Source organism: Tursiops truncatus, chromosome 9, assembly GCF_011762595.2.
Source record: "Tursiops truncatus isolate mTurTru1 chromosome 9, mTurTru1.mat.Y, whole genome shotgun sequence".
NCBI classification, from domain to species: Eukaryota; Metazoa; Chordata; class Mammalia; order Artiodactyla; family Delphinidae; genus Tursiops; species Tursiops truncatus.
Genome location: NC_047042.1, coordinates 104,194,193 through 104,221,661, shown reverse-complemented (window position 1 = coordinate 104,221,661; position 27,469 = coordinate 104,194,193). Strand labels below are relative to the sequence as shown.

The 27,469-nt window shown below is 56.6% G+C and overlaps 1 protein-coding gene across 4 annotated transcripts in view; it reads left to right on the top strand.

Annotated features, from left to right (window-relative positions):
* Window positions 1-26,343, top strand: part of PTPRN2 (protein tyrosine phosphatase receptor type N2) — a 689,600-nt gene extending 663,257 nt beyond the window's left edge. For 3 of the 4 annotated variants that reach the window (XM_033863563.2, XM_033863561.2, XM_033863564.2), the window contains exons 20-24: window positions 2,188-2,241; window positions 4,941-5,005; window positions 17,881-17,954; window positions 24,680-24,747; window positions 24,999-26,343. In XM_033863563.2, coding sequence (XP_033719454.2) covers window positions 2,188-2,241; window positions 4,941-5,005; window positions 17,881-17,954; window positions 24,680-24,747; window positions 24,999-25,017 — 280 coding nt within the window. In that variant the 3' untranslated portion in view covers window positions 25,018-26,343. Of the gene's footprint in view, window positions 1-2,187; window positions 2,242-4,940; window positions 5,006-17,880; window positions 17,955-24,679; window positions 24,752-24,998 lie in introns of those variants that run through there. The other variant, XM_033863562.2, reaches the window with a different exon arrangement.
* The last annotated feature ends 1,126 nt before the right edge of the window (window positions 26,344-27,469 follow it).

Genomic DNA, 27,469 nt, shown 5'->3' with positions numbered 1-27,469 from the left:
AGGTGATTCCTACTGCGTTTGGCCAAAGGGGGCCCGACCGGCCGGCTGTACATGGAGCACGGCTGGTCTGTTGCTTCCTTATGCTGTCCTTTCCTGCAACCAGCACGTTTCAAAGAAGGGCATCTTGTTGTTGTGTTTATTTCTTTTTCAATGTACCTTTTTTGTGCTTGGCCCCATCAGAAAAAATGAGCAAAACCGGGGCATTGGCCGAAAGTTGAGTTTAGCCTTTAGAGACACAGACAGGCCCGGCAGGTGGGAAACATAACAGGGTGTTGGAGGTGCCGAGCTGAGGTGGTTCACACCTGAAAGATTCCGTGACTGAGAAGCGTCCAGGAGAAAGTTCTGTTTGAAGGTGCAAGGCCTGTAAAAGTAAGCCACCCCGGCTCTGGTCTCACGGGCGAGCAAGCTCCGTGCTGCGCACACGCACACACAGCGCGTGCATCACGCCTGGACGCACACGCACACACACGGCCTTCATCGGGCTGGCGGGCTCCCCACTGCTCACGCTGGAGACAAGTCCTTGGGGCCTGGCATCTATTCTGTCGGAGCTAAAGCTCACCGTTGCCTTGACAACCTGACTGGAGAATGGGAGGTTTTGGAAGGAGCTGGTAGATCTCTTTTCCAATCTCTTCTTCTCAAAGGGCTGAGGACTTTCCAGGGATCCTGGCACAGACGTTCCCTCAACTTAATCACTTCCCCTTTCCTCTCCCTTAAACCCTAACACTGGGGTGTAGGTCAAAAGCAAGGATAGGCTCCAGCAGAAGCAGTGCCGTGGCCACGAGGACGCTGGGCCGCCTGTTGTACCCGGGTTTCTGGGTCCTCACCTCCCAGGCTCCCTGAGGTCCGGGCTTGAAACCTGGCTCACAGCCGGGGAACAGCCACAGAGCACGTGCCGCTGCCCCGACGGCCCCGGGCGTGGCCGTCTCCGGGCACATCTTACGTGGACCGCGCGGCCACCTCCCGCCACTTCCCTGGTGCCGCTCTGGGGGTGGAGTCTCCCTTCAGAGGCGCCTACTCTGTTCACTCCATAGCGGAAGTAGGAAAGCAACAGAGCTCTGACATTTGGGCAATAAATGTCATTTTATGTGACGTTAAAATACCCGCTCAGCTCACCCATCAGCTACAGCACTCGACTCCCTCCCAGTCCCACACTGTCTCAGGGGTTCGTAGCAACAGAACCCGCTGATTGAATTTCCACTTTCAACTATTTCCATGCTGAGCAGACAAGCCTTTGCAGAGAAATGTGACCTCCCCCCATTTCCGGCGTATGAAGGAAGAGACTTTTCTCTACTGCCATGCTGTTTAAACTTTAACTTCGCGTCTTATATCACAGACATTCTCAGCACAGTTTAGAGCACACGCCCCTCACACATTTTTCCCTCCAATTAACCAAAATTCTGCCTTTAATTTTCTTTATTTAGAAAGATTTTACTGAGAATTTGGATATAATTTGTAAACATGATTAGTTGTTTCACTGAATTACAAAAACTACCAAGCTTATACAGTGAATTTCCTAGCAGTGCTCTGTAGTGATTTAGGATTTGGTTACAAAATCTTAATCAACGCTTCTTGTTAATTTTCATAAATTCTAACCTAAAATCTGCACAACCGAGTTGTTTGCAACATAATCAGATTTATAAAAATGGAAATGTGTGTCTTGGACATAATGAGGCTTCTCTGTAATTCCGATATATCCTTACAAAGCTGACAGATCAGGGAGTGTCTTTAAGATGCTGTCTTGAGACATCCCAGTAATGTTGCATTCCAATGTGACGTCTAGACTGTAAGAAACGCGGAGTGTAAATTGCAAAACTCAAAAATTTAAGTGAAGGATCTAGACATATCACAACAACAACGGAAGTCAAATTAACCAGAGCAAGGGGTGGGGAGTGGGGAGGCTCACACTGATGGATCTGTTGACCTCAGGCCAGAGTTCATACTTGTAAAGGGAAAAAGAAAACTGTGAAAATGTAAGAATTGTTTTCAAAGCTCTGTTTAATAATTGAATATTGAAAAGAAAAATAAACCTTTGAAAATGTGTGCATAATTTTGATCTTCTTTGTCAAAACAGGGTATTGCAAAATGATGTCCAAGAGCCGGTCTGTTTGCTTTGGCGTATGGGCTGTTGGGATGGCTGCTACAGAGTCTGGTACATAATCATAACTTCTGTGTCTCTCTTTATTTCAGAAAAGTAAACAAGTGCTACAGGGGCCGTTCTTGTCCAATAATTGTCCACTGCAGGCAAGTACAACTTTTAACCTGGATTAAGAAGTGTTCACTACCTCAAAAGTAACCACTATTAAATATAGGAACTGAACCTCCTGATTGCTTAATAAGTATATCTAACTGGTGCTTCTAAAGGCAACCGAGGAGATAAACTTATTTTGTCTTAAACCCTCCTGGGACCGCTGCGCAAACGCTGTGAGACAGTGTGTGTGGTGTGTGGAGGGCTCTCGACCCAGCACGCCTCGCAGACATTTGGAAACCTGCGCAGATGCTGGGGCCAGTTATGAACAGGACAGACCTGGAATCAAACGAGTGGCCTTCGGGTGAAAGTTCAGTGGCTCAAGTGTCCTCGAGTGGGTTCCCCCCAACCAAGAAGAAAGATCCACTGGAAGAAAACTCCCTCCGAGGGCGAGCTCTTCCCCGGGCTCCCTACCCACCTCTTCTGGCGAAGAAGTGTGCTCCATTGTCTAGAACTGTCTCGCAGAGTATTCCTTTCTGCCTGGGATCAAAAGGAGTCAGGTCTCCAAAGATCAAACACCAAGTCTGTCCAGTCAGTCAAGAAGTCTGTGCATGCATGTGTCTGAGTGTGTGTGTGTCGGAGTGTGTGTGCCTGTGTGTGCGTCTGTGTGTGTGTGTGTGCACCTGCATGAGTGTGTGTGTATCTTAGTGTGTGGGTGTGGAATGTGTGTGCACCCGCATGAGTGTGTCTGAGTGTGTGGGTGTCAGAGTGTGTGTGTCTGTGTGTGCGTATCTGTGTGTGCACCTGCATGAGTGTGTGTGTATCTGAGTGTGTGGGTGTGGAATGTGTGTGCATGTGTGTGTGTGTGTGTGTGTTTCTGTGTCGGTCCATGAGAGAAGACGAGGTGTGCAGAGTGTGGTCTGCCCCTCTCGAGGTGTGGATACACCTCGAGAGCTGGACCAGAGCACCTTTAACCCGCCCGTGGAGAACCGTCTCCAGTTCTGAGGCAGATCTGGGCAGAGCTGTGTGACGTGAGCTGAAGGGAACTGAGGAAACCCTCGGCCACAGGCCGGTCACTTGGGCGTCGGCGACACTGGCATGGCGGCATCCCCACCTCTGGAGCGCAGGTGGGCACAGCGCAATGCGGAATCATTCTCTTTCCAACCGAGGCTTTTTCCACCGTTTGTTTGAGGCCAAACTCAGCGACTCTTTGCTGTGAAAGGATAAGCGGCAGGCTCCCGGGCCGCTGGCCGGCCCACAGGCCCGAGACTGAGAGCACGTTCACACGGCTCCCCAAGTCCTGAAATGGAGACGCTGGTCTTCTCCTTAGGTTGGCTGATTCTGCCAGGAGTAACACCATCCTCTTACTTACATGCTGCCCGTGGGCGTGAGGACAGCCTGCTTGACCTAAGGACCATCTCAGGGCACATGATGCAGGAGGAGCGATGCAGGGCTACTTCCTCCGAGAAGAGGCACCTTCCTTTTCCCTCATTGGCTATTGTCGAGCCACAATTCAGAACGTTCTTACAACTCTCGTCCAGGTGGTGATTATTCCCATTACAGCTGGGGGACGAGGGGGGATGAAGAGAGGCTCCGTTGCAGTGACGGGGGACATGTGCACCCCGCTCCTTAGAGGGACGGACAGACGGCCCCCCGAGGGTGTGGACACACGAGACCTGCACCCGTCCTTCTTCCCCTGCTCACAGCTGGCCTCTTGCAGACACTTTGAATACAAATGCCATCAACTCTGACACTGCTAGGCATTTCTTTATTTCATTTTTTTTCTGACAAAATTCGCTGAATCTTTGACCAAAGAGGGGAGAAAAAAGGAAGAAAGGAACAAATCAACACAGGCACAACAGCTAATCCGCACCACTGTTAGCTCAGGGCTGAAAGCGCTCCAGCCTCCCCTCTGCCCCTCCTCTTCCCCCTCCCCCTCCTCCTCCTTCCCCTTCTCTTCCCCCTCCCCCTCCTCCTCCTTCCCCTTCTCTTCCCCTCCCCCTCCCCTCCCCTCCCCTTCCCCTCCCCCCTCCCCTGCCCTCCCTCTCCCCTCCACTCCCCTCCACTCCCCTCCCCTGCCACTCCCGTCCCCTTCCCCACTCCCCTCCCCTTCCCTTCCCCTCCCCCTCCCCTCCCCTCCCCTTCTCTTCCCCTCCCCCTCCCCTCCCCTCCCCTCCCCTTCCCTTCCCCTCCCCCTCCCCTCCCCTCCCCTCCCCTCCCCTCCCCTCCCCTCCCCCTCCCCTCCCCTCCCCCTCCCCTCCCCCTCCCCCTCCCCTCCCCCTCCCCTCCCCTCCCCCTCCCCTCCCCCTCCCCTCCCCTCCCCTCCCCTCCCCTTCCCCTCCCCTCCCCTCCCCCTCCCCTTCCCCTCCCCTCCCCTCCCCCTCCCCTCCCCCTCCCCTCCCCTCCCCCTCCCCTCCCCCTCCCCTCCCCTCCCCTCCCCTCCCCTCCCCTCCCCTCCCCCTCCCCTCCCCTCCCCTTCCCTCCCCTCCCCCTCCCCTCCCCCTCCCCTCCCTCCCCTCCCCCCTCCCCTCCCCTCCCCTTCCCTTCCCTTCCCCTCCCCTCCCCTCCCCTTCCCTCCCCTCTCCCACCTGACCCCCCTCACCCCCTTTCTTTCTCTTCCTCTCCAATTCTCCACCCTGCCCTCCTCTCCTCTCATGGGCCCCCCTTGAGCACAGAGGCAAGGTGCCATCGTTGGCGTGTGGGGAGTGGGGACAGCGTGGTGCGTGTGTCCTCATCTCTCTCCTTCTATTGACAGTGACGGCGCGGGCAGGAGCGGCACCTACATCCTGATCGACATGGTTCTCAATAAGATGGCCAAAGGTAAGGCTCGGAGCGGGGCTGCTCTGTGTGGCTCAGAGCCGGCTGGGGTTGCCATGGCAACCTCGGTGCAGCAGTCACAGAAATCCTCGGGGAAAATTAGCCTGAGCCGCAGGAAGGCTGTTTGCGGCAAAGCGCGTCCATTTCTAAGGTTCCTCCTTCGTCACCTCCGCCCGGGGTCGCACACTGGGCTCAGCGCACAGTCGGTGATGCGTGAGTGCTCGCTGAGGACGTCCTGTGTTAACACCAGGAGTGAGGAGAAGGCAGCCCTGATCTTCCAGCGTTTCAGCAGCTCAGAATAGCCTTAAATCCTCCCTGTTATTCAAACTATATCTGCAAAATTCAGAGCCACCTAAAATCTCTTGGAGTGAGTGTCTCTAAAATAGGTCACCTTCGGATGCCCCTTTGTAACATCCTTTTAGCACATGAATCGCTCTCCGTGGTCCTGGGCCTTTCCCTCCTAAAGACAGCGTCCGGGGACTTGGGGTTAGAGTGCTGTGATCTGAGCACAGACCTGGGATGAGTTCATGGCTTGGGTGGAGTTTAACCCATGAGAGTGCAGGGACCAAACGGGGCTGGGGCTCCCCAGGCGTGGTCCACAGGACAAACCCGTGAGGTGTCCCCTTAGAGGCCAGTAGTCAACTGGGAGAAGATTCTCTCAGACCCGCCTCTGGGAGAACCACGCACCCGTCAGCAGGGAGACCCTAACCTGGCCTGAAAAGGCGCTTCCTTGTTCTTGAGCTGCCTGTCAGCCTCCAGGGAACTTGGGCAGGAAACACTGCGATGAGTGACGTCTTACGGTCTCCTTCCCACCTGTGAAAACGTCTTCCTCTCCACATTGACACACACTCACGCACACACGCACACGTGTGTTCTTAGCTAGGGCACCCACCTTCCAGGACGCCCACCCTCCATCCTGTGCCTGCAGTAAGAGCAGACACTGATTACAGAGATGCATTTCTATACATTGTCACACCATTGTCAGCAGCTCTGAAATAGGCATCTTTCTTACTCCATTTCTCCTGGTTAAAAGAAAAACAGAACACATCTTTAGACCAAGGATATCGACGTGTGAGGATCAAATAAGAGCCATTGTGTTACACGCGAGGACTAGAGAGCTTGAGCGTTTCCAGCCCTACAGCTGGTAAGCATGTGACCAGCCGGGACCCAGGACTGGCCCCCTTGTGCCGCAGGCTCCCTGCCGGCTCCGGGGCGGGGAGGCGGGGGTGCGGGACGGTGGGCCGGGCTCACACCACCAGAGACCGTATTTCACGCCCTGAAGTAGCTCTGAGCTGTGATGTGCAAACAAAGAAACAACGAAGCAAATGCAAATGCTCTGACGGTGCTTTTTAATAACATGTTTTGGCCTTAGATCCAAAAAGCGAACTTTTTTGGCGGAAAGGTCATTTGTTCCCCGTCCAGTAATGCCTCTGTGTCCCATCGACTGTATCTGTCTCTTCATTTGCAAACGCGCCGTCACTCCGAGCCGGCAGCCCACAGCGGAATTCCTGCTTCTCCCCCATCCTGCTCCCCTGTCTGCTGTCACACGTAGCGTTTCCCCGTCTATCAAACCAAATGCCTTCCGAGAATGCAGATCCCCTTGCGTGTTTGAGGTGCCGCCTTTGTGTGTAAGCAAGTGACACAGGAACCCACTGCGTATACACCGTGTGGCATGGCGCCCGGCTCGTCCCAAGGACAGGCGCCCCAGCGGTACCGGTACCGGGGCGGGGGGAATAGCCGGGTGTCCACGCAGCAGGTGTGAGGGCACCTGGAGCAGGACAGTGCCGCAGCCCTGGGGGCGGGGCCGACTCCATCCCGGCTGCCCCCCGCCCCGCCTGCCCCTGGGCCCGAGGTGCCTGCCCCGTCCTGTCAAATCCCACTTGAGGCTCGGCTGCGGCAACAGTGCGAGCCCAGCCACGTGGAACTGACCCGGGAGGGCGGTCTCCAGGCTCTTTCAGAGATTGGTCACCCCTCATTCTGCCCCTGACCTGCTCCCCTCTGCCCGGGGGCCCGCGCTGTGAAATCCCCTGACCCGGGGCCCAGGCTGCAGTCTCGGGCCAGATCAAAGGGCAGGGCGGCCCCTCGGCCTGCGAGGTGGGCCTTTCCCAGGCCGCCCCGGCGAGCGGCCGCCGGGGTTTTGTTCTGGGCCGGGCTCGCGGGGCCGGGCGGCCAGGGCCACCTTTGTCTGGCCTGAGAAGCCGGAGGCCCGTGCTGCCGGCCCGCGTTCATCAAATGATCAAAGGCTCTGGGCCTGGACACGAAGCCTTTCTTCCTGTTCCCTTTTTCTTAAAGGAATGAATTGCAGGAGGACCGAAGAATGCCTCTCCCAAGCTGTCCTGCAGCCCGGCGCCTGCGTCGGCCTTGGGCTCTGAGGCTGGCCGGGGACACTCGGGCAGCCCAGCCAGCCACAGCCTGGAGCCTGGGCCGGGCACACGGGCTTCGGGGAGTAAAGCCTTTGATGCAGCAGGAATCGTAAGGGGCTTTCGGCACCGTCTGGTCTGTCAGCGAGCAGACAGGATGCGGTTGGAAGTCTGAGTTGGGGGGCTGGTTCTCTGCCCGGGTTTGTGGCGGGAAAGTCAGGGGTCAACCTGTAAAATTCTTCCACACGTTTTTCCCATGGCTGCGAACACGCGTCTAACTCGGGCTAATATTTTGGATCAGAATCAAGGTTCGGTAGCGTTCCTCTCTCACCTAGGGACTGAGCTCAGACGTAGCAATGTTGGTTTTGCAGCCGAGATATTCTCCAAGCTTGTGCCTCTTACGTTTTTGTCCGTGACCTCTCTTTGCCCAGGGTCACCACAATTTTTCAAACAAATGGAGAGCACCAGGCGGATGATGGGGCTTCCCGAGGACCACATGTGCTGGGTCACCTGGAGGTGGCCTCACGGGCTGTCCCTCACCGGGGGCCACGGAGGAAGCCCCACCTCTGGGAAGCTGGCCGTGCCGCCCTGAGCCTCCCGGCTCCTGGGGTGTCCGCAGGCCTGGACTGTCCTGGGGGCCTGTTCCTGTCGTTTGGCAGGAACTGCAGCAGGACTGGGATTTCATGGTGTGACGTGGGGTGCCGGCCCGAGTCGGCAGGTGCGCCTGGAGACGCCTCTTAAGCTTGCATCGGCCGCGAGTTCGTCCTAAGCGGTCTCAGCACGGAGTGTGAAGGGATGTGCAGCGCCCGCGTGGCCGTCTGTCCAGCTCCCAGTCTCCATCCTCAGGAAGCTCGTCTTCCTTACTATGTCCCTGTCACGTGGTGGCATCAGTAAGCATCTCCTCATGCACAATCTCCATCGTGCCTCCTGTGTCTGTGACTCTGACAGCTCTTGGGACCTCACATGAGTGGAATCAGACAGTGTGTGCCCTTCTGTGCCTCGCTTATGTCACTGAGCATCACGTCCTCAAGGTGCACCGGGTTGGAGCCAGTGGCAGGATTTCCTTCCTGCTGAGGCTGAATGACGTTCCGTTGCAGGGGTGGGGACCACGGGTAGCTAATCCGTCATCCATCTGTAGACACTCGGGTCGCTTCCACCTTTCAGCTGTTGAATTAATGCTGCTACGATCGTGGGTGTGCAGACACCTCTTTGAGCTTCTGCTTTCAGTTCTTTGGGGTTATACACCCCGTGTGGAATTGCTGGATCGCATGACAGTTTTATTTCTAATTTCTTGAGGACCCTCCGTACTGTTTTCCACGGCAGCTGCACCATTTTCCATTCCCACCAACAGTGCATAAGGAAGGGCTCCAGTTCCCACACCCCCTTCAACACTTGTGTCATTTTCTGGGGTTTTGATAGTAGCCGTCCTCATGGCTGGGAAGCAGCATCTCGCTGTGGGTTTGCTTTGCATTCTCCTAAGGACTAGAGATGTTGAGCACCTTTTCATGTGTGTGTCAACCATTTGGACCTTTTCTTTGGAGAAGTGTCTATTCAAGTTCTTTGCCCATTTTTTAATTGGGCTGTTTGGTTTTTTGTCATTGAGGTGTAGGAGTTCTTTATATATTGTGAATATTAAACCCTTATCAGATGTGTGATTTGCAAATATTTTCTCCCATTCTGGGAGAAGTAACACTTCGTGGCTCGTTGAACTTTTAAAACCCAGCACTCCCCCAGAGCTGCACTGTTCAGGGCATTAGCCATCAGCCACGTGTGGCAACTTACATGATAAGATTGAAACGCTGACCACATGCCAGGCGCCCCCATACACAGGTGCCCGGGGGCTGCCAAACAGGCGGTGCAGACGGAAAACGCGCCCGTAACGGGAAGTCCCGTTGGGTGGCCGTGCTCCAGGGAGCAGAGCTGAAGGTGGTCGTCCACGTGTGTCCGGTCCTCCATCTCTTCTGTCTCTCGGCCCTGCTCCCTCCGTCCCTTCCTCTGTGGCCTTGGACTGGCCTCCCCGCTCGCTCCTGTGCCCGTCTCTTCTGCACACAGCGGTCAGCAGGATGTTAAAGAGAGAGATCTCGGGAGGCCCCACGTGTTCGTAGCCCCTCTCTCTGGGCCACGCCGGCTCCTTCCTGCAGAACCCAGGACCCGGCCCTGGTCTGCGGGGGACGTGCCCCCCACTCCCTTTCCCCACTCGTGGACCCTGCTGTCCCCCTCGGCCACCATCGCGGTATCGTTCCCCCTTTTGGCAAATACGGGCTGAACCACAGAAGTGTGTTCCAGCCTAGTACTTACTGAGCACCCAGAATACATGGTGAGCAAGGGAACGATCTGCCCTCCTGGGCTTTACACTCCATGCGGAGAAGCAGGTGGGGGCTGCAGCTGTGACTTGGGGCCCCGGGATGCAGGGGCAGTGGCAGGGTCGCTTCGCCCCACGCCTGTCACAGAGCCCCGTACGCGTCTGTAGCCCGTTCCTCACAGCCCCAAGGGGCCCTGAGGGCTCATTTATTCCGACACTTGGTTGCAAACTGAGGAAGCAGATCCCCAGAGGTTTGGTGACGTGCCGGAAAGCAACCAGCTGGCCAGCCTGATGCGGAGCCTGGTCTTTCTGCAAATGCAGAGCCCAAGAGCTTAGGGGGCGGCACTGCAGAGGCACGGCCAGGCTGCGCGCTCCGGGGACAGGGGCGGAGCAGAAACTCCGCCAGGGAGGGGAGACAGAGGTCAGACCACGGGGACCTGGAACCACAGGCTCGCTGACCGGATCCATCTGGAGCCGCTGGGGAAGGAGGACGTGCAGTGGGTCCCAGCAGGATCGACTTGGTGCCGCTGGATTCAAGGGCTGGAGCGGGCAGGACCCCAGGGGTCTATGTGCACAGGGGTCTGCACAAAGGGCCGAGCCCGCCCCTGGCCATGACCGTGCACGTGGACGGCGCTTCTACAGACAAGACTAACTGCGAGAAGCAGGCTGCACAGAGCAAGGCACGTCGAGGGGGGAACGTCTTGTTTTTATGTCTGTGGCTGAAACATGAAGACCCAGCAGAGAATGAATTCTACGGACCAGTCTGCCTCCAGCGTGGCTTCCAGGTGGTGACGCCTCGTCTTCAGCGCATGCAGGTTTCAGGCTGAAAAAAGTGTCCAGAACAGGGTGGGGTGGGGAGGCCTTTCTTTTACCTGGAGAAATTGTGTCCCATGAGGTGACGGGTGGATATTTCCTCCCTGGTCTGTTCATCTGGCCAGTTGGAGCTGAGGCTCGGGTGGGGACAGGGGTCCCGGGAGCAGTATCGCTGGGGGTGTGACCCAGGCCCGGTGACACAATAGATGAGGGACTAATAGGCGAGACACGAGACAAAATGGGACAGTTGTTCCTGGAAAACATCCTTAGCCCGTCTTATCCGGGTCCTCTCGTGAACCACAGTGCAGCCCGTAATCGCACACTTTGCCTCCTAAATGGTCTCTATCCTGTGGCTCATTCCTGGGCAGGTAAAGCTGACGGTTCTGTGCTCTCTGACCTGCTGATGGGCGGACAGGGGCCCCGTGGACTTTGGCACCGCAGGGGGCACTCCTGGCCGGTGTGGAACCCCCTGCATCTCATGGGTCAGATCTGCTCACGTGGCTTCTCCTCCCTCCTGAGTCACCCGTGGACACGGTCCCACGCGGCCGATGAGAAGCCGGGAGACCTGGCTGGACCCCACCCGACGCCGGTCCAGGGCCGTCCCTCCCATGCGCGCTTCCTTTGCCCGGAAGAGCGACAGCCAGCTTGTCGCCCAGGTTTTCCTCTCTCTGGTCCCCAAACCCAGACTGGCCCCCCACCCCGTCCCCGTGAGCATCGCCACCGTCCGTCCTGCTGGCCCCTGGCCCCTGGCTGGCCATGTTTGGCAGGGTCGCCACGGCTTGGAGGCCACGAGAGTCCTTCAGCATTGCTGGCTGCCCGCCGCCCCAGAGTCTCCCTACCCCGGAGGCCCCGGAGGCCCAGCAAAGCTGCCCTGGCCCCTCTCAGCAGCAGCTCGCGGCTCCTCCCCAGACAGTGAGGGTCCATCCCCTCTCCTGCCAAAGACCCCTCGTCCCTCCCTGGTGGCAGGAGGTCCCCGCGCACAGCAACCCCGGTCGTGGGGCAGCGACGGCTCAAACACTGTGAAGTAGGACCCTGAGGCCTGTGCCCTGGCTGAGCGGCCGCACTCTGCGGGTGGGCAGTGGCGTTGAGGACCACGCCTCTGTCACTTTGCATTAGTGACCCTCCCGAAAACTCCTGCCACAGTCGCGTGAACTTGTGTAGAGCGTCTGTGTCGTCCTTATGACCTCGTGGTGCCTGATGAGGCCTCCCCGGACCCTGCCTCTCCTTTCCTGGGCGGAGGCGGTGCGAGGAATCCAAGGACCGTGGTCCCCGTGCTGCCGTCAGCTGGGTAACTAAGTAGCCCCGTCCCGGCCAGGCCACGGGGCCGGCCGCACCCTCAGTTTCTGAACCAGACGTAGACTCGGGGGCCGAGGTGGGAGGAGGGGCACGGAGAGCCTTCGATGGGGGTTTTGTGAGTGGCTGAGCGTCCAGCTCCCCTGGAGCACTTGGCCTCGGCTCAAGGGTAACAAGGGCCCAGCTGCTCGGGGCGGCCATTGGTCCCACGAGGCCCGGCCGCCTGCCCGCCCTCCTGCCCCTGTGCTCTGATCGTATGGGGGCTCAGGCGTGTGTCTGTGGCCCCAAGTGCAAGACCCTGGGCGGCACGGGAGGGCCGCCTCAGAGCCCCCCTGCTCCCCTGAGACTCCCGTGTCACTGTGGGCTCCCAGCCTCTTCCCTGCAGCCACGGACATCACCCGGATGACCCACCCCTCGTCCCCTTCGTAACTCTGACCCGTCCACTGAGGACCTGAGTGTGTCCTGGGGCTTGTGCGTCCTACGTGGTTCCTTGTCACGTGGGTGGAACCGGGAGGTAGTGAGGTCCCCGCCATCAGCTTCCCATGCACGCGCTGTGTCCACGACGCCTGCCTTCCCGGGGCGGGTGGTGATCTGAACGGCGTGCTCGTGGCCGTCACGTCCATCTCTTCTTACAAGTTTAACGGTCGCCCCTTCCTGACGCCCTCGTTTTTTTTTTGACGCCCTCTTTTTTAACCACTGTGCACTCGCATGCACTTGGGTGCCGGGTGGTTCTCAGCGTTGATGCTGCCGGTATGACGCTCTGGCGCCTCGTTGAACATCGCAGGATGCGTCACACAATTCCGACACCTCCTGGAGCGTAAGTGATGGCAACTTTACAGGCAATACACCCAGTCCTGCTTTTGTTTACTTGTATTTTTTTAGAAAGATCTGGAGGCATCCTAGCTTCTCCTGAAAAATGATTTCGAATTTGTTTTTAAAAACATGAAAAATACCTAGTTTGTTTGGGTTCTGAGGTACTTGATTTTCAAGTGGATATGATGCCAGTTTGTCTCCTTTGATCCCAGTGAAACCTTGTGAAAGGGAGATGATCGTTAATCTAGAAAGCCAGCAAAAAGTCTTCCTTTTTAATTTTGATGAATCTTCAGTCGATTCAGAGCATCCGGAAACATGAAGTAGAAACTGCTCGGCACGGAAGACCCAGGACAGAGTGTGTGCGTGTGCGTGTGTGCGTGCGCGTGTGCGTGCGCACCGTGGGGGAGTGTGTGGGAACGCGCCCACGTGTGTGCACAGTGGGAGGCCAGGGTCTGGAGGCGGCACCTGCACCCAGAGACACCCAGAGGCGGGAGGAGGGCCGCCCTCCGGCTGTGGTGCTCCCTGACTCGCGGCGCCTGGGGTGAAGGCTCGGTCATCCTGCTGACCCAGAGGGAGCCCCAGCTGTGACCTCCAGCCCTGCCGGTTGCAGGGCTGAGGCCTCGCGCTGTCCCTGCCCACCCCTGCTCAGCCCTTCCTTCCCAAACGGAGCTCGGCCGAAGACCACAGACTCTCGGGACCCAGCTCGGCGCCCAGACAGCTCTGGCTTCGTCCTGGGACACAGGCAGTGCCCCTTGCGGGCTCACGACCGTCACCGCTCTTCCTTCGCCCCTTTAGGTGTGTTTAGCGAGGAGCAGAGCTTTCCTCAGTTCTCCCAGAGGGTGGAATTGAGACAATTTCCTCCTGCAAAATAAAGGCCTCTCTCTCTCGTGCGCTTGACGCATGAGGGCTTTTTTTAACAAGAAAAAAGGATACATTGCGTCCCTGCGGTTTGCAAGACCTTCTGGTAAAAACTCTGCAACAAAATGTATTTCTGTTTATTACGTGATGTTGCTAAGGACGTGTGGACGCAGAGGACGGGGAGAGACAAGGGCGCCCCGTGCACTAGCCAGCAGTCACCGGGGGAGCCAGAGCAAGCCTCGTAGGAGGTACCAGTGGCCCGTTCGCTTGGCTTTCTTTCACTCTGAATTGGCTCTCGCATCCTAAGAAACTGTTTTAATATTGTGCTGATACTAAGTTCTTTCAGTGTTTCTTGTTTGATGACGAATACTTTTTTATCTAAAGCTTAAAAACCCCTGTTGTCTTAAAAATGTATTTAACCAATAATGTGAACTTCGGCGCCAATGCCCCCCACCGCACCGAGCACACTGGGAAGCCGCAGCGGCAGCCCTTCGGGTGTGTTGGCCGGTGCCCGGGGTGGCGCCGGGCCAGTGTCTCTCAGGACCCCGCCGGCCACTCCGGCCTCGAGTCTGCAGCGCACCTGCTGGGTCACTGGTGCCGGGAAAGGTGGGTCAGACTGACTCACAGTCGCCCTGTGCGGTGCTGGGCCCAAGTGCTCAGGCTGCCTCTGTCTATGCTGTACATTCATGGAATCAGCTTCGACCGACCGCAGGATGACTTAAATAAGCACATACGTTCCTCTCGTATCCAAATAGCTTCTCCAGTAGGAAATGCCAGAAACCTCTCCCTGAAATCACACCCCGTCTTCTGTCCGGGTTTTATTTGCATCTGTTATAAGTAATTCCTCAACTAGTCACATGCTTTTCGACCTGAGCACCGCACCTCATGTGTCTGTTCGCCTGGACCTTGACATGCGATCAGCAAAATGGGATTTGTAGAGAGCATTCCATTTTAAAAGCACTAGAGGGAGCTTCCTAGCTATTGGGGGATTTAAATAAATCCTTTTACCTTCAGTAAAGCCTGTTATAAGGTGAAGAGGACGCACCCCCCTCCCTGCAACCCCAAGGCTCTGGTTTACAAACGCAGACTGTGTGTCTCGTGCACCTCAGGGTTACCAGGATTGCCGGGGTCACCGAACAGGATGCAGGGCCGTGCCTCCCGCCCCTCCTAGAAGATCCTGCGTGTGTGTTCTGTTAAAACTTCTCTCTCCACACACACTTCAGATGACTAACTCTCCTCCATCCTAACACGCGGGGAGACAGCAGCCGTCCACGTCGGACACTGATCTACCTGATGAATCCATTGCTTCTCTATTTGCAGCGCCGTACGGTTTCATAAGCTTCAATTTGATTCCCTCCACTGTTGAGCCTTGGCTTCAGGCTAAGCGTGATCTGAGACGTGGTCCCCGGGCGTTTCGCGTTCCCCAGACCCTGTCTAGGGAAAACCTAAGTAGGCCTCCTCCTTCCTCTGTCAGCGGTCGTCCGAAGGAGAGTGCAGTGAAGAGAGAGGTTTCGTCCGTAGCACCTGATCAGAGCGTCACCCGGTGGCCCTGCAGTCTCCCCACGGAGCTGCCTTCGGAGGGGACCTGCACGTGGCCCCAGGCAGAGCCCTGCAGAGTCGCTCCAGGGTGACGGAGGAGGGACGGGGGGTTCGGGACGTCATGCTGGTTCTCTTGTTCAGACTAGCCCTTCGGAAGAAAAGGGCTGTTGAAAGAGTCTTTCAAACGAGTTTCAAGGACTAAAGACGCTGCCCTGAGCAACCTTAAAAAGCGGGGGGTTAAGTCTGGACCCCTCAGGATTTTGTTTTTAAAGGACTAGGATCGTCTCTGAGCTGATGAATCAACCTCCACTCCACACCTCGTTCTCCTGGCGTCCACGCGACGGGAGGACAGAGCTGCCCAGAGATAGCACTTCTCCCAGAAGGCTCTGCTCACAGAATCCGCGGGGTCACATTCACTGAGCAGCTGATACGTCCTGTGCATCGCGCGGTCACCACGCGCTGCCTCGCGGCTCCCCGCGAGGCCCCTCGCTGCTCTGCTCCCGCTGGAGCTTCGCGCCCGCCCCGGACGCGCCCAGGTGGGGTTTTCCGTGTCCTGCCCACAGCCGGGCCTCTTCACGCTTGGAATTAAACTGCAGCAGCAGCAGCTCCGTGCTGCGTCCAGAGGGGCCACGCTGACCCGGCAGCTGGGTGTTTCTGGGGGGACGAGAACTCAGGTCTCGGGTGGGACACCCCCTCCCTTGCTCGCTCTCCACGTAGGACTTCACTTTCTTAAGGCAAACCTGTGGTTTGAAGAAGCCCATTTCCGTGTTCCTTTGGGGAGATGAGGAGGCAGGCTCCTGGCACAGGGGCTCCTCGGGGGGCCGCTGCACACGTGGCCGGGGGACCCCCCCCCCCGTAGCTCCTCTTTCACCCACTGTTTCAGGCTGTTCTGGGCTCACAGGTCCCCCCCAAACAAGACTGTACATCTTGTGACCTTGTCAGCTTTCGAAAACTTCTGACACCTTCAGAGGAGCCTTCAGGCAAACAGAAGGAGACCCTGTCTTCCACCTGGACGAGTTTCTCGGCGGATCCCCCAGAAAGAAAGACTTCCTAGAAAGACTTTGACTTAAGAGTCGGGGGGGCTTGGGGTGTTCCCATACCCGACGGAGGGCGTTCATTGTCTGGAAGGATGGCCAGCTTAGATGTGATGAGCTCATGCCACACTGTCCCCACACCTCGAGGCACTCGGACTGGCCACCGTGCTGGCCGAGGGGGGTCAGCCCGGATCCCGGCCTCCCGGTCTCAGCGACTTACTGCCGGATTCCCAATACTCGTGGCAGTTTCCCTGATGCGAGCACAGCACCTGGTTGGAATGTGTTTCCTCCCAGCCGTCCCCACCTTCCCTCCAGCCGCCAGCCCCTCCCACTTCAGGCACCCTCTCCCTGAAACAGTGTGCGGTCGCCCCACCTTCCCTCCCACCCTCATCCGTGTCCCCAGCGGCATCTCCCTGCCACTCGGAAAAAGGCGCTGGCGGCTCAGCTGTCACCCACGTGGGCCTCAGGCCTCCAGGATGAACCAGGGCACTAAGGCTGCCGCGGCCTTGGACGTTTTCAGGCGCGCCTCCCAGCTCCCGGCCAAGGGCAGGGCTGTGCACACGCAGGTGTGATGGAAGTGGGAGACCAGAGCCGTCCTGGTGGCCACCAGCCCGGTCTCTCTTCCACATCTGGGTCCGATGAGCATGGCTACCTGCTCTGCGTGACCGGGACGAGCCTCAGTTTCCCCTGAACAGGGAGTGGTGACAGTTCTGGCACCATGAGACAAAATGCTGCACGTGACATGCGCTTACTGGGGGTTGGTGGGGGGTCCCGGCTGACTTCAGAGGTGCGCCCCGCCCAAGCCCCCAGCATTTGACAGGATTGCACAGCAGACGTGAGATGCTCCCCTCGAACCGTAAGAAGCTCGCGAGCTCGGGACCCGGTCTCGTTTGTTGTCCAGCTACCAAAGGACCTAGCGAGATGCAAAAACAAGAACATACGCGGAATGCGTAAGGTTACATTTTTAAACTCAAATAGTAGTATTTCTGTGGCACCCAAGTCACCTGGTGTCAGGTGGGTGCGTCTGTAGGAGGGGATCTAGGCCACACGACTAACCCGTGAGCACGTGGGGCGTCCTGACCTTTTCTTAACATTTGGAACACACTTCTAACAGGCAGGGAACTCTGCCTTTAGAAGCCAACATTTAGATGTATAAGATTAGTTCTCTGAATAAAAATCCTATGCAATAGAAATTGAAGTTTATATGCTACTTCCTATGACTTAAAACATTGTTGGGGGCCTTCCCTGATGGTCCAGTGGTTAAGACTTCGCCTTCCAATGCAGGAGGTGTGGGTTCGATCCCTGGTCAGGGAATTAAGATCCCACATGCCTCGCGGCCAAAAAACCGAAACATAAAATGGAAGCAATATTGTAACAAATTCAATAAAGACTTTAAAAGTGGTTCACATCAAAAGTATCTTTAAAAAAAAATTCGTGGGCATTCCCTGGTGGCCTAGTGGTTAGGATTCCGGGCCTTCACAGCTGTGGCCCGGGTTCAATCCCTGGTCGGGGAACTGAGATCCCGCAAGCTGTGCAGCACAGCCAAAAAAAAATAAAAGTCTTAAAATGCCACCAAAAAAAAAAAAATCAAGAAAGCCTTAGTCGCTCCTGGCGACAGCTTGCTGTGGGTATCTATATGGGCATCTGATAACATTTTTCAGCCCAGCCTTCTTGGATCAATGCTAATGAAAGCCGCCTTGCCCTGTTTTCTTGTGTGAACCCTGAAATTGCCTGCCAGCCGGGCAGCTGAGGGATGACTGTCGTTGTCATTTGGCCGCTGGGCCCTGAGGGACCCGGCAGCAGGCGAGGGACGCAGAGCGCGGGTTGTCTTGTGCCTGAGCTCAGCCCCGTTTGTGTTTGTTGCAGGCGCTAAAGAGATCGACATCGCCGCGACGCTGGAGCACTTGAGGGACCAGAGGCCACGCATGGTTCAGACAAAGGTACTGTCGGCCAGTCCTCGGGGCTGCCAGGGCTTTGCGGGGGTGGGTCTTTGTGTGGAGGTTTTCTCGAGAGGAGCGAAGGTCAGGCCGGCTGGCCTCCTCCCAGGCCAGGGCTGCACGGGGCAGGACGCGGGCAGCGCCTCCCTGCAGGGTCGAGGGCAGCTCCGGCAGCAGCCAGACATTTCAGCCTGAGCAGGTGCAGTCGGACCTCAGGCCCTGGGAACTCTCCATGTGCCAGGTTTGGGGAGGGAGGGAGAACGTTGCAGTTTTATAGTCAGAGGTCAGTGATAAACGCCGGCACCCCTGCGTGGAGTGTTCTGCGTTCATGCAACGTTCTGCCCACCTCCCGTATTTCCAGCTCCCACAGCTGCAGCTCTGCCGTGCGGTCATCAGGACAGTGGTCACCAGAACGTCCCAGGTGCTGCTGGGTCCCTGAGCACCCTGAGTAGCTCGTGTGCATACTTATTAAAAAGGCCAAGTCTGCAGCAAAAGAGCAAAGACAAAAGATTCCTGGTTGGCCTGGGGTTAACCAGAGCTAGAAACAGGTCACTGTGATGACCCATTCTCTCAGCATTCCAGACATATCTGTGTCCAGCCACAAACACTCCCACACACCCTGCAGCCGTAAAATAGAAAATCTTCTTCTCAGTGTGGAGTCCCGACCCTCCGCTGCCGTTAGCGCCTCCACCAAAGGCCACAAATCGTGCAAGATGCCCTTGCAAAACCGCTGCTCTGTACTTGAGGAGACTTCAAGCTACCGTAAGCTCTCCTGTGAGATCAAGCTGGGCTGTGCTTTGGTGCCTGGTGGTGACGATTCTGGGGCCCCAGTCATCCCGCCTCGGGGTCTCACTGTCCCCCACAAAGGGCAAGCAGTTCTACGCCGTCCCTCCCTCGCTGTCACTGTGCGAAATCAGGCAGGACAGTGCAGTGTCTGAGCCTGAGGGAGAGAGAACAGTAAGTGCCGCCCACTCCGTTGAGGAGGGAGAAGCCAGGAGCCTGGTGAGTCCAGCGAGCACGCTGTGACCTTGGAGAGCACTGCAAGGGCCCTTTGGCTGGTTCCGCGTTGTCGAAGCCCCAAGCACTGAGGCAAAGCCAGCTTATTCTCCTGTAGAATCAGAAACCTCTTCTGAGTGGGACCAGAGGAAACACTCCGTGGTCAGGATCTCTGCCCAGCCCTGCCCTGTCCAGCTGGCGATCACAGCTGCCCTGATCTCTTCCCGCGTCTGGGCTGGGGCGGGGGGGAGCGGCTTGACGACACCAGCACCGACGGCCCCTCTGTCCCTCCGCTTTATTTCGGGCCCTAGAACGTGCAGCATTGTCACCAGACCCTCTTATGTGAGAGTCACTGCACACTGCATGTTTTCTTAGACTTTTTGAAATCTGAAGTTATTTCAGACCTGCAAACACTTGCAGAAAAAATACAAGTAATTCCCGTGTGCCCTTCACCAGCTTCCCACGGTTACGCTTCGTAACCGCGGGGAACAAGCGAGGCCAGGAAGCCGGCACGGATCCGATGCCGCTGACTCACGTACGGCCCGCGTCAGATCTCCCAGGGGCCTTTCTCTGGAGCAGGGTCCCTTCCAGGAGCAGGCACACGGTGCGCTCACTGGTCACGTCCCCCTCGCCGCCTCTGGTGGACGGCACCGTGGCCTTGAGGACCGGCCAGGTCTGGTTGTGCTTCTTGGACTGTCTCTGGCTGGGGTGTGTCTGGTGGTCCCGTGATGGGGTCCGGGTGTGCGTCTTGACAGGAGCGTACCGGAGAAGGTGTGTGACCTCGCTGGAGAGGTGAGCTCGGCCCCTGGGCTCAGGGCGCGGCCGCCAGCATTCCCCGCTGGTCACTCTTTCTCCGTTGGCAGTGGTGGCGTCCCGGGGAGAACTGGACCCTGCTCACACCTGTTTGTTTGCGGTTCAGCTTTACCACAACGCGATGCCGTCCCAGTGCCCCGTAGCCCACGGGTTTAGCGCCCGTGGGACTGACCGTGCTGGGGGTAGTGGCCTGGTCATCCAGAAATGCGGGGTTGGTTCACTGTCCTGGACGGTCTGGGCCCTACATGGCCACCGGCAGCTGCACAGCTTCACACGTCCCAGAACCGGGGCTGGGGCAGCGGGGGCGACTTACAGCCAGGAATGAAGAGCTGATTCTATCTCTGGTCAAATCTGCCTTCCATGTCACACCGTTGACTGCTGTGTGAATAGTGCGTAGGACCCTGAATTCAAACCCGTCGCTTCCCTCCTTGCAGCTGGGCCCCTCCCAGGCGGGCCCGTCCGCCCCCCAAGGGCCCAAGGGTCCTCAAAACACACGGACTCTGGGATGGATCTGGGCAGAGTTATTGAGAAGAGGAGCTTCTCTCTCAAACAGAAGAGAAAATTTCCTAATACATTACAAACCCCATTCAGCCCTCTGTGGTCTGCAGCCCGTTGGCCAGAACGAGCCCAAACGGGTGGTTTTCCAGGCCCGCCTGGAGGAAGGGGCCCTGCCCTGTGTTAGCGTCACGTACCTTATGGTCACTAACATTCTGATTTCTTTAAGTGACAAACGGACACTAGTGGCCAGAGGATTTTGCCCCAACATTCTGGTGCTCCCAGACGGCAGAGGCTGGCAAGCTGTGGCCTCCTGTGTGGACGGACTGCCCCGGACACCCGCCCTTTTCCTGGGCTGCGTGTGAGCTCTCCGAGGCTGCCGGGCAGAGCAGAAATTCAGCTCCTGGAGCCTCAGGGATAACGCACAGTAAACACACAGGCGCCCCCGTTCTTTCTTCATCGATGGCTGCTCTGCCCAGCATCTCACTCCGTGAAACTGAGCTTTCCCTAAAGTTCAGTTTAACAAAAACGTAGGACATTTCCTCGGACAAAACAGTGCCGTAAACCTGAATGCTGTTTCCCACGAGCCACGAGAAGGTCGACCACAGTCTGTTCATTTGAACCCATTTAGTCAAATCGCATCACTTGAGCTGAATACAGTCAGAACAGTTAACAAGCTCTGAGCTCGTTGAGGCTGGGGCCTGGGGCAGCCACGGAGCCCTGACGCCTAGCCGGGCACAGAACTTCATTAGGTTGTAAAAAGTCACAGAGAGCTGTGTTTCCACCCGGAAGCAAGCTCTCAGTCAAACCAACCACGGATGCCTGGTGGACGGCTGCGCCCCGTCACTCAGAGGACGGACCCAGCCCTGCGGGGTGGAGGCAGCACAAGGGCAAGAGGACGTCCAGGCAGAGGTGTCACGTGGGTGCGTGACGTCCACCCGACCCCGTCACTGTACGTCCATGACAGGCCCAGCAAAACGCTCATTTTTAGGAAGAGAGGTGAAGTCAGGGACTGCAATTAAAATCACACACTTCAGAAGATGAGTGAAGCTGTCCTCCGTGTGTGTCTTGTAAACAGACTCCTTCCTTCCCCTTCAATGCATCTCCTGAAAGAAACGTGCCCTTTTAATCAAAGGCCTTGACACTTGCTTTTCCATCATAAAATTTCCTCTTACAGTTGTCGCTTAGAAATAAAAGCCATTCGACTTGTGTGTTCAGTCACCTCCAAGTAATGATGTCACGTTTGCCCCCTTGGGATACACACAGGTGCGTCCATGTGGTCTCCGTGCACTGCCTCCCCCCCACCCACCTGTCCCCTTTCTGCACTTTGACTTCACCCCTGTGTTTCCCGCTGCTCGGGTCCGCCCCTGACACCCCTACTCGCCTTCCTGGAGGCGTGTTTACGCCTCCCGGTCTCTGTGTGTGTCTCTCTCTGTCTCTGTCTTTCTGTCTCTCCCTCTGTCTCTGTCTGTCTCTCTGTCTCTCCCTCTGTCTCTGTCTGTCTCTCTGTCTCTGTCTCTTCGTCCCTCTCTGTACTTCTGTCTCTCTGTCTCCCACCCTCCCCGTGCACACACATGTACACACGTGCACACGGCACGCGGGCCCTGTGCCCCATCTCTGTCTCTGGTGTCCGAGGTCAGGGGTGGAGCTGGGAGAGGGCATTCCGTCCTGACCCCTTTTAGGGCCGCACCGCCCAGTCCTGTGTGGACGCAGGGCTCGGACGTCCTGCCTCGGCGGCTCCTCACGCGGAGGGGCAGGGACCCTGGGAGAGACAGCGGACCGTGTCCCGCGGGTCTCCTGTGTTGAGCACATCTTCCTGCTTAGAGTACCCCAGCCCTCCCTCTGATTTCCTATCCTTGCAAACGCGGTCAGCTCAGAGGTGTTACAGCCAGGACGCCCCGAGTCCTCCCTGCTCAGACGGCTCTTGTCCTGAGCTTGAGTCCAGGCCAAAATGGTCACCTCGTCACTTATTGAATTGTATTCATTAAGTGCAGCTGCTGCCTTTATGTTAATGGTTTTCTTAAAGTAAATTTCTATCTTAAAAGGACTTCAAACGCTAGGTTCTTCCCGATTTCTGGCATCCCCACCCAGGCATCTCAGCTAAGGCGACGCTGCTCAAAATGTGGGCCACACACAGTCCCCACCTGTGACAGGGGAGCAGCTGGGGGGGCAGCTGGCGCCGGAGCCTTCCAGGATGACGGCCGGGCGCTGACAGCCCCTCTCGCCGCGGCCCAGCCCCGAGGGCCCCGCCTTCCGGGCTTTGCCGTCAGAGCCCTCTCGGTAGCTTAGCGGGGACCATCGCGTGGACCCCGCGGACCTGCGTCCCCTCCGCCCCACGGTCTCCCCAGCAGCGGCTTAAACTGCACCTGCTTCGTCCCATAGCCCGGTCCTCTGTGTGGTCCTGTGAACGGAGAGTGTTTAAATGATTACAGTCAAGACACAGGGGCAGGTCTGCCTCCGCCTTTGTCACTTCACGTGGTGGCAGAAGTGCTGGCTTTCTTATTAGACACTTTTCTATAAAATAATTTACTTCTCTTTGGCATTGGGTGTTTTCCGGTGTCTTGTATAAGCAAGGCCACAGTGCGTATCTCTTGCTTGTCCATTTCTCCCTTTGAAGACAAGCTCTAGGGTGGATTCCCGTATAAACACGCGTGGGAAATGTACAGTGAGATTCCCAAAGAGCCCCCTTCATGTTTTCACATTTTTGAGTCATCACGGACCTTGGTCTGCCCATCGGCAAGTCATCGTTTGGGAGGAGGCGTCCGATGGGGTTGCTCCCGTGTCTTGGACCAAGTCCTGCATGTGACACACCCTGCTGGGCCGACCACTGGCTCAAGAGACGGCGGCGCAGGGCGGCCTCCCCAGGGCACGTCGGTCCTGGTGGCAGCAGGCCTGAGCACCAGGCCTCGAGGGGAGGAGAGGGCCGTCCGTGCGGGAACACGGTGCTGGGGTGTGCTGGGCCCACGTGGGCGCGCCTCCTGCTGCGCCAGCCCCGAGGGGGTCCCTGCACACGGACCGGGAGGCTCTTCCGCGGGAGGGTCCACCGTGTCCGCGGGAGGCTCGTGGCCACCAGCAGAGGCTCCGAGTTAGAACCCGGCAGATCATCCCTTCAGTGTCAGGTCAGGGGAGCACTGGTGAGAAACTGGCCTTTGTCCCAAAGTGAGCGTTACATTAGGTTGACTCTGCTGTTTTATGTTTTTAGCTAGTTTATTTATTTACTGTCAATTTTCTAATTGTTATACAATTTTCAAGGTTACTTTCCACCTGCAGTTGTGACGGAGCTGGCTTTGCTCCCTGTGTTGTATGGTCCACTCTTGAGCCCCTTCCACCCAGCAGATGCAGCTGCCACCCCCGCCCTTGTGTTGCCCTCCCCTCCCGCTGGAATCCGCAAGTGTGTTCTCTACAGACGTGAGTCTGCTTCTTTTGTGTCTGCTGTTTCAACTGGAACTAGTTTCTATGTTTCTATCACAAACTGGCCATTCAAAGTGGAAATTGATCACTCTTTTGGGCTTTGGACTCAAGTCTGTTTATGACTGGAATTATCAAGTATTTAAGCCATCAGTAGGGCTTTCCTTCATCAAAAATCCTTAGCTAGGTGATCATTTGCATAGTTTATTATTTTTGTGACTTCTTTGGTGTAGTGGGAAGTGCTTGATAACACTACTTTTGAGTGTTTCATGCAGAGTTTGGGAGCAGGGGTGGACCCAGGAGCCCGGGAAGCCCTGCGGGAGAGGTGGGCTCATCCTCTGTCTGCCGCGCCCTGGTCTCTGGAGGAGCGGACGGTCCCGACACCCTGGACTCGCCCCTCGTTTCTACCCAACAGTCCTGGCAGGTTTCAGCTGCACGAGAGGCGTGTCCCGTCCATGGTGCGCTGGCGTCTGTGAGCACATGTGCGCGCATGTCTTAAGTTGGGACGGTTGAGGGTGACATGAGGGTTCCTAGCAAACGGAGCGGAATCGGGTTGAGCTGGGTGATGGGTGGATTTCCAGAGCAGCGAAAGCACCACCCTTTACATCCTGAGGCCAGGAAACCCCGAGGGGTCGTGATTGTGACCGTTTTCGTGGTGAGTCTAGGAAGGACCGGCAGCTGCATCCAGCCCCACCCATTGGGGGGTCCGCGCGTTGGGCGCTGCCTCCAGAAGGAGCCTGGCGGGGTGCGTGGAGCCTCAGGCAGCCGCTGTCCCGCTCCTGTGTCTACTGGCAGCTTCTTGCAGCCATAAAACACGAGACTTTCCCACACGAGAAGTGTGGCCCGTCGGCATTGGGTCTCATCCTGCAAACCAGTGCCCTGTTCTCCTTTCCACGGAAATCTGCGACCTTTCCCTTTTTCTCCTAAACGGTTTCTTTCTGCAGAATAACACACGGGAGCCCAAGGCTGGCGTAGAAGGGACCCCCGCTCACATCTCCTTCCTTCTGTCCCTCCAGGAGCAGTTCGAGTTTGCGCTGACGGCCGTGGCCGAGGAGGTGAACGCCATCCTCAAAGCCTTTCCCCAGTGAGTGCGTTTCCCGAGGCCCCGGGGAAAGCCGTCTGCAGTCACGGGACGACTTAACCACGTCTCCCAGTGCAGCTGCCTCGTAATCGGGTCCTTACGACTCTGTAGTCAGTGCAGTTTAGCAGTTACAATGTGTATTTTTGTTCAACCAGACAATAATAAAGAGAGATCTGTGGGAAGATGCAATTACCGGGGGCAATCAGTTCATCTATTTTCACTTTCTTGAAAAAAAAATTTATTTTTCCTTAAAGCACCCATCCACATTCTTAACCACAATCATGTCGTACTGATGGTGCAGTCAGCGTGGGCCCCGGAATAGAGTTGACTCGTGACCTGTCGCTTCCTGAAGGAGTGTCAGCTGTGCAGGGCGGGGCCCGGAGAGGCCATGAGGCGCCGAATGGAGGCCACCGGCTGTAAGAAGCTCAGTCGGCATTTGTCTCGCCGACAGTTTATCACTGGAGACACCGCGGCTTATTCAGGAGTTAGGTGGACAGGATGGTGACGTTCTGCAGCTTTGGGGCAGATAATAAGAAAGTCGTCCCAGCTCTTCGTTTGATCCCGCCGCTCAACAGCCTCCCCGCCCAGCACTGTCGACGGCCCCTCCCAACCTTCCACCCCCGAGAATGGGCAGGGCCGCTGGGGGCAAACACTTTCCCACCCGGAGTGCCTGCTCCCAGGCCAGCCGCCGCAGGGACGCCTCACCTGGGCAAGGTAGGGGGCGAGCCCCAAACTCCAGACACGGTTATGAACTACAAATAGGGATTTACACAGACGCAGCTAAACGCTTCCCTGCAGGGCGACCAAAATCAGAGGGGGTGCGGGGCAAAGCTGGGCACTCGGCCAGCTCCCGGCAGCACCCGTGGTCCCCTCTCCGGGAAGGCTCGGGCCCTGCTGGCGTCCAGAGAAGACCAGGGGTGCTTTCACCATGGGAGGAACGCAGGGAGACCCGCATTTTTTTTTGCTTTTTACCTATGTGGATCATAGCAGCTGGGGAAGAGGGATGGCCCGGGCTCCCCCCAGGGCCCAGACTGTTCATCTCTTTGCCTGCCCCCTTGTCTGATGTCACGGAGACACACATCTAGCAACGATCTGGATTTGCCAAAATACCACTTGAGCGCCAAATGTACCACCCCCGCCCCGAAACAGAGAATGCGCTTCCTTAAACTGAAGACGCGTAAACATCTGGGAAGGTGTGCAGGCGGCCCTGGGTGTCGCTGGTCTCGTTTTAGGGAACAAGACGCTCCCCGGTCACCCTGGTACCTCTGCTTCCCGTGCTGCACACCGTTCTTTCCATCTTAAATAGGTGTTACGTCTCAGAAGACAGGAGAATAGGGAAAGCGGCCGGCTGAATGGGGAGAAAAATGCCAAAATGTTGTTTGTGTCTTTAAATGGTGTTGTCATGTATATCTGCTTTAATATCTATAATTTCTTTCCCAACGTTGTTTCTCTCTATCTGGAATCTAAATAATTAATAGAAACTAGTTTATCTGAATATAGGAAGCATATACCTACTTGTAATTTCTAACTTCTTATGTTTCTTCAGTGTGAGATATATAAATATATTTAATTGTGTCCGATTAAACTTCTGATTTCACATTTGAATGGTCGTTATTTGAGATGAGAGAGCAGTTTTTTCCCATCCGTCCTGTTTCCTGAAGGTGCGGGCGTTTGGATTCCTGAAACAACGTGTGTGTATTCCTTAGAACTCTATACTGAGTTGCTATTTTATTTGCAGAGTTGGGTGTGTACAGGGGGGTGTCGAGTGTCACTGAGATTTTATTCATTAAAGAATGATTTTTAAAAAGAAGTGATTAAACAGGGGACTTCCCTGGCCGTCCAGTGGTTAAGACTCCGCACTTCCACTGCAGGGGGTGCGGATTTGATCCCTGGTCGGGGCACTAAGATCCCGCATGCCGCACGGCGCGGCCAAAAAAATAAAAAATAAATAAAATGAAAAATGTTTTTAAAAAAGTGATTAAAGAACCTCAGTCAAAAGAGGGGAGTGGTCTGTGCTCTGTGCGTCCCTGTCCCCTCTTTAGTGCGTGCCTGCCCAGGGAGTGTCGGGGAGCAGTGGTGGCCCTTTCTTTGCTGCCTTCAGAAGAGAGGGGGCCCTCCACCACTTCACAGAGACACGGGCTGTCCCAGGAGCCTCAAAACTGGAGAACACGCTGGGAGCAGTCAAACCCTGGCCGCGGAAGGACAGCGCTGCTGGGTGTGACCTGGCAGCTTCCCTCTTGTCCTGTGCTGGTCTGTCTCGGCGGGCAGTAGCAAGACACGTGGCCTGTGGTGTCCGACTAAATGCTGGTGTTTGTATCTCGAGAAATCCGACCCCCGATCTCAACCGATGGGCGTCCACTTGCACTCTGCTAGCTCGGCCCCTCCAGCATCTCCTTGCCCGAGTTTGCTTCTTGTTAGAATCCCGCCCAGGCATCCAGGAAGCTTCTGCTTTCCGTGTGTTGGAAAGTTGCTGTCACTGTTTCATACAAGCGCACATAGCAATGGGTGACACTCCTCGTGATAAACACGTGTCAGAATCTGCATGTGACGTAAAGATGCCCCTCCGGCCAGGAATATCGAGGGATGCTGGGAGAAATGGACCTTGCAAACGTTGTGCGTAGGCAGCTCCAAAGACAGGTGGGATATGGAAGGACCTGTGTGGGCAGCGTGATCGCTGCTGAACCCGAGGGGGCGGAGGCCCGGGTCCACGCGGTCCACTTGGGGT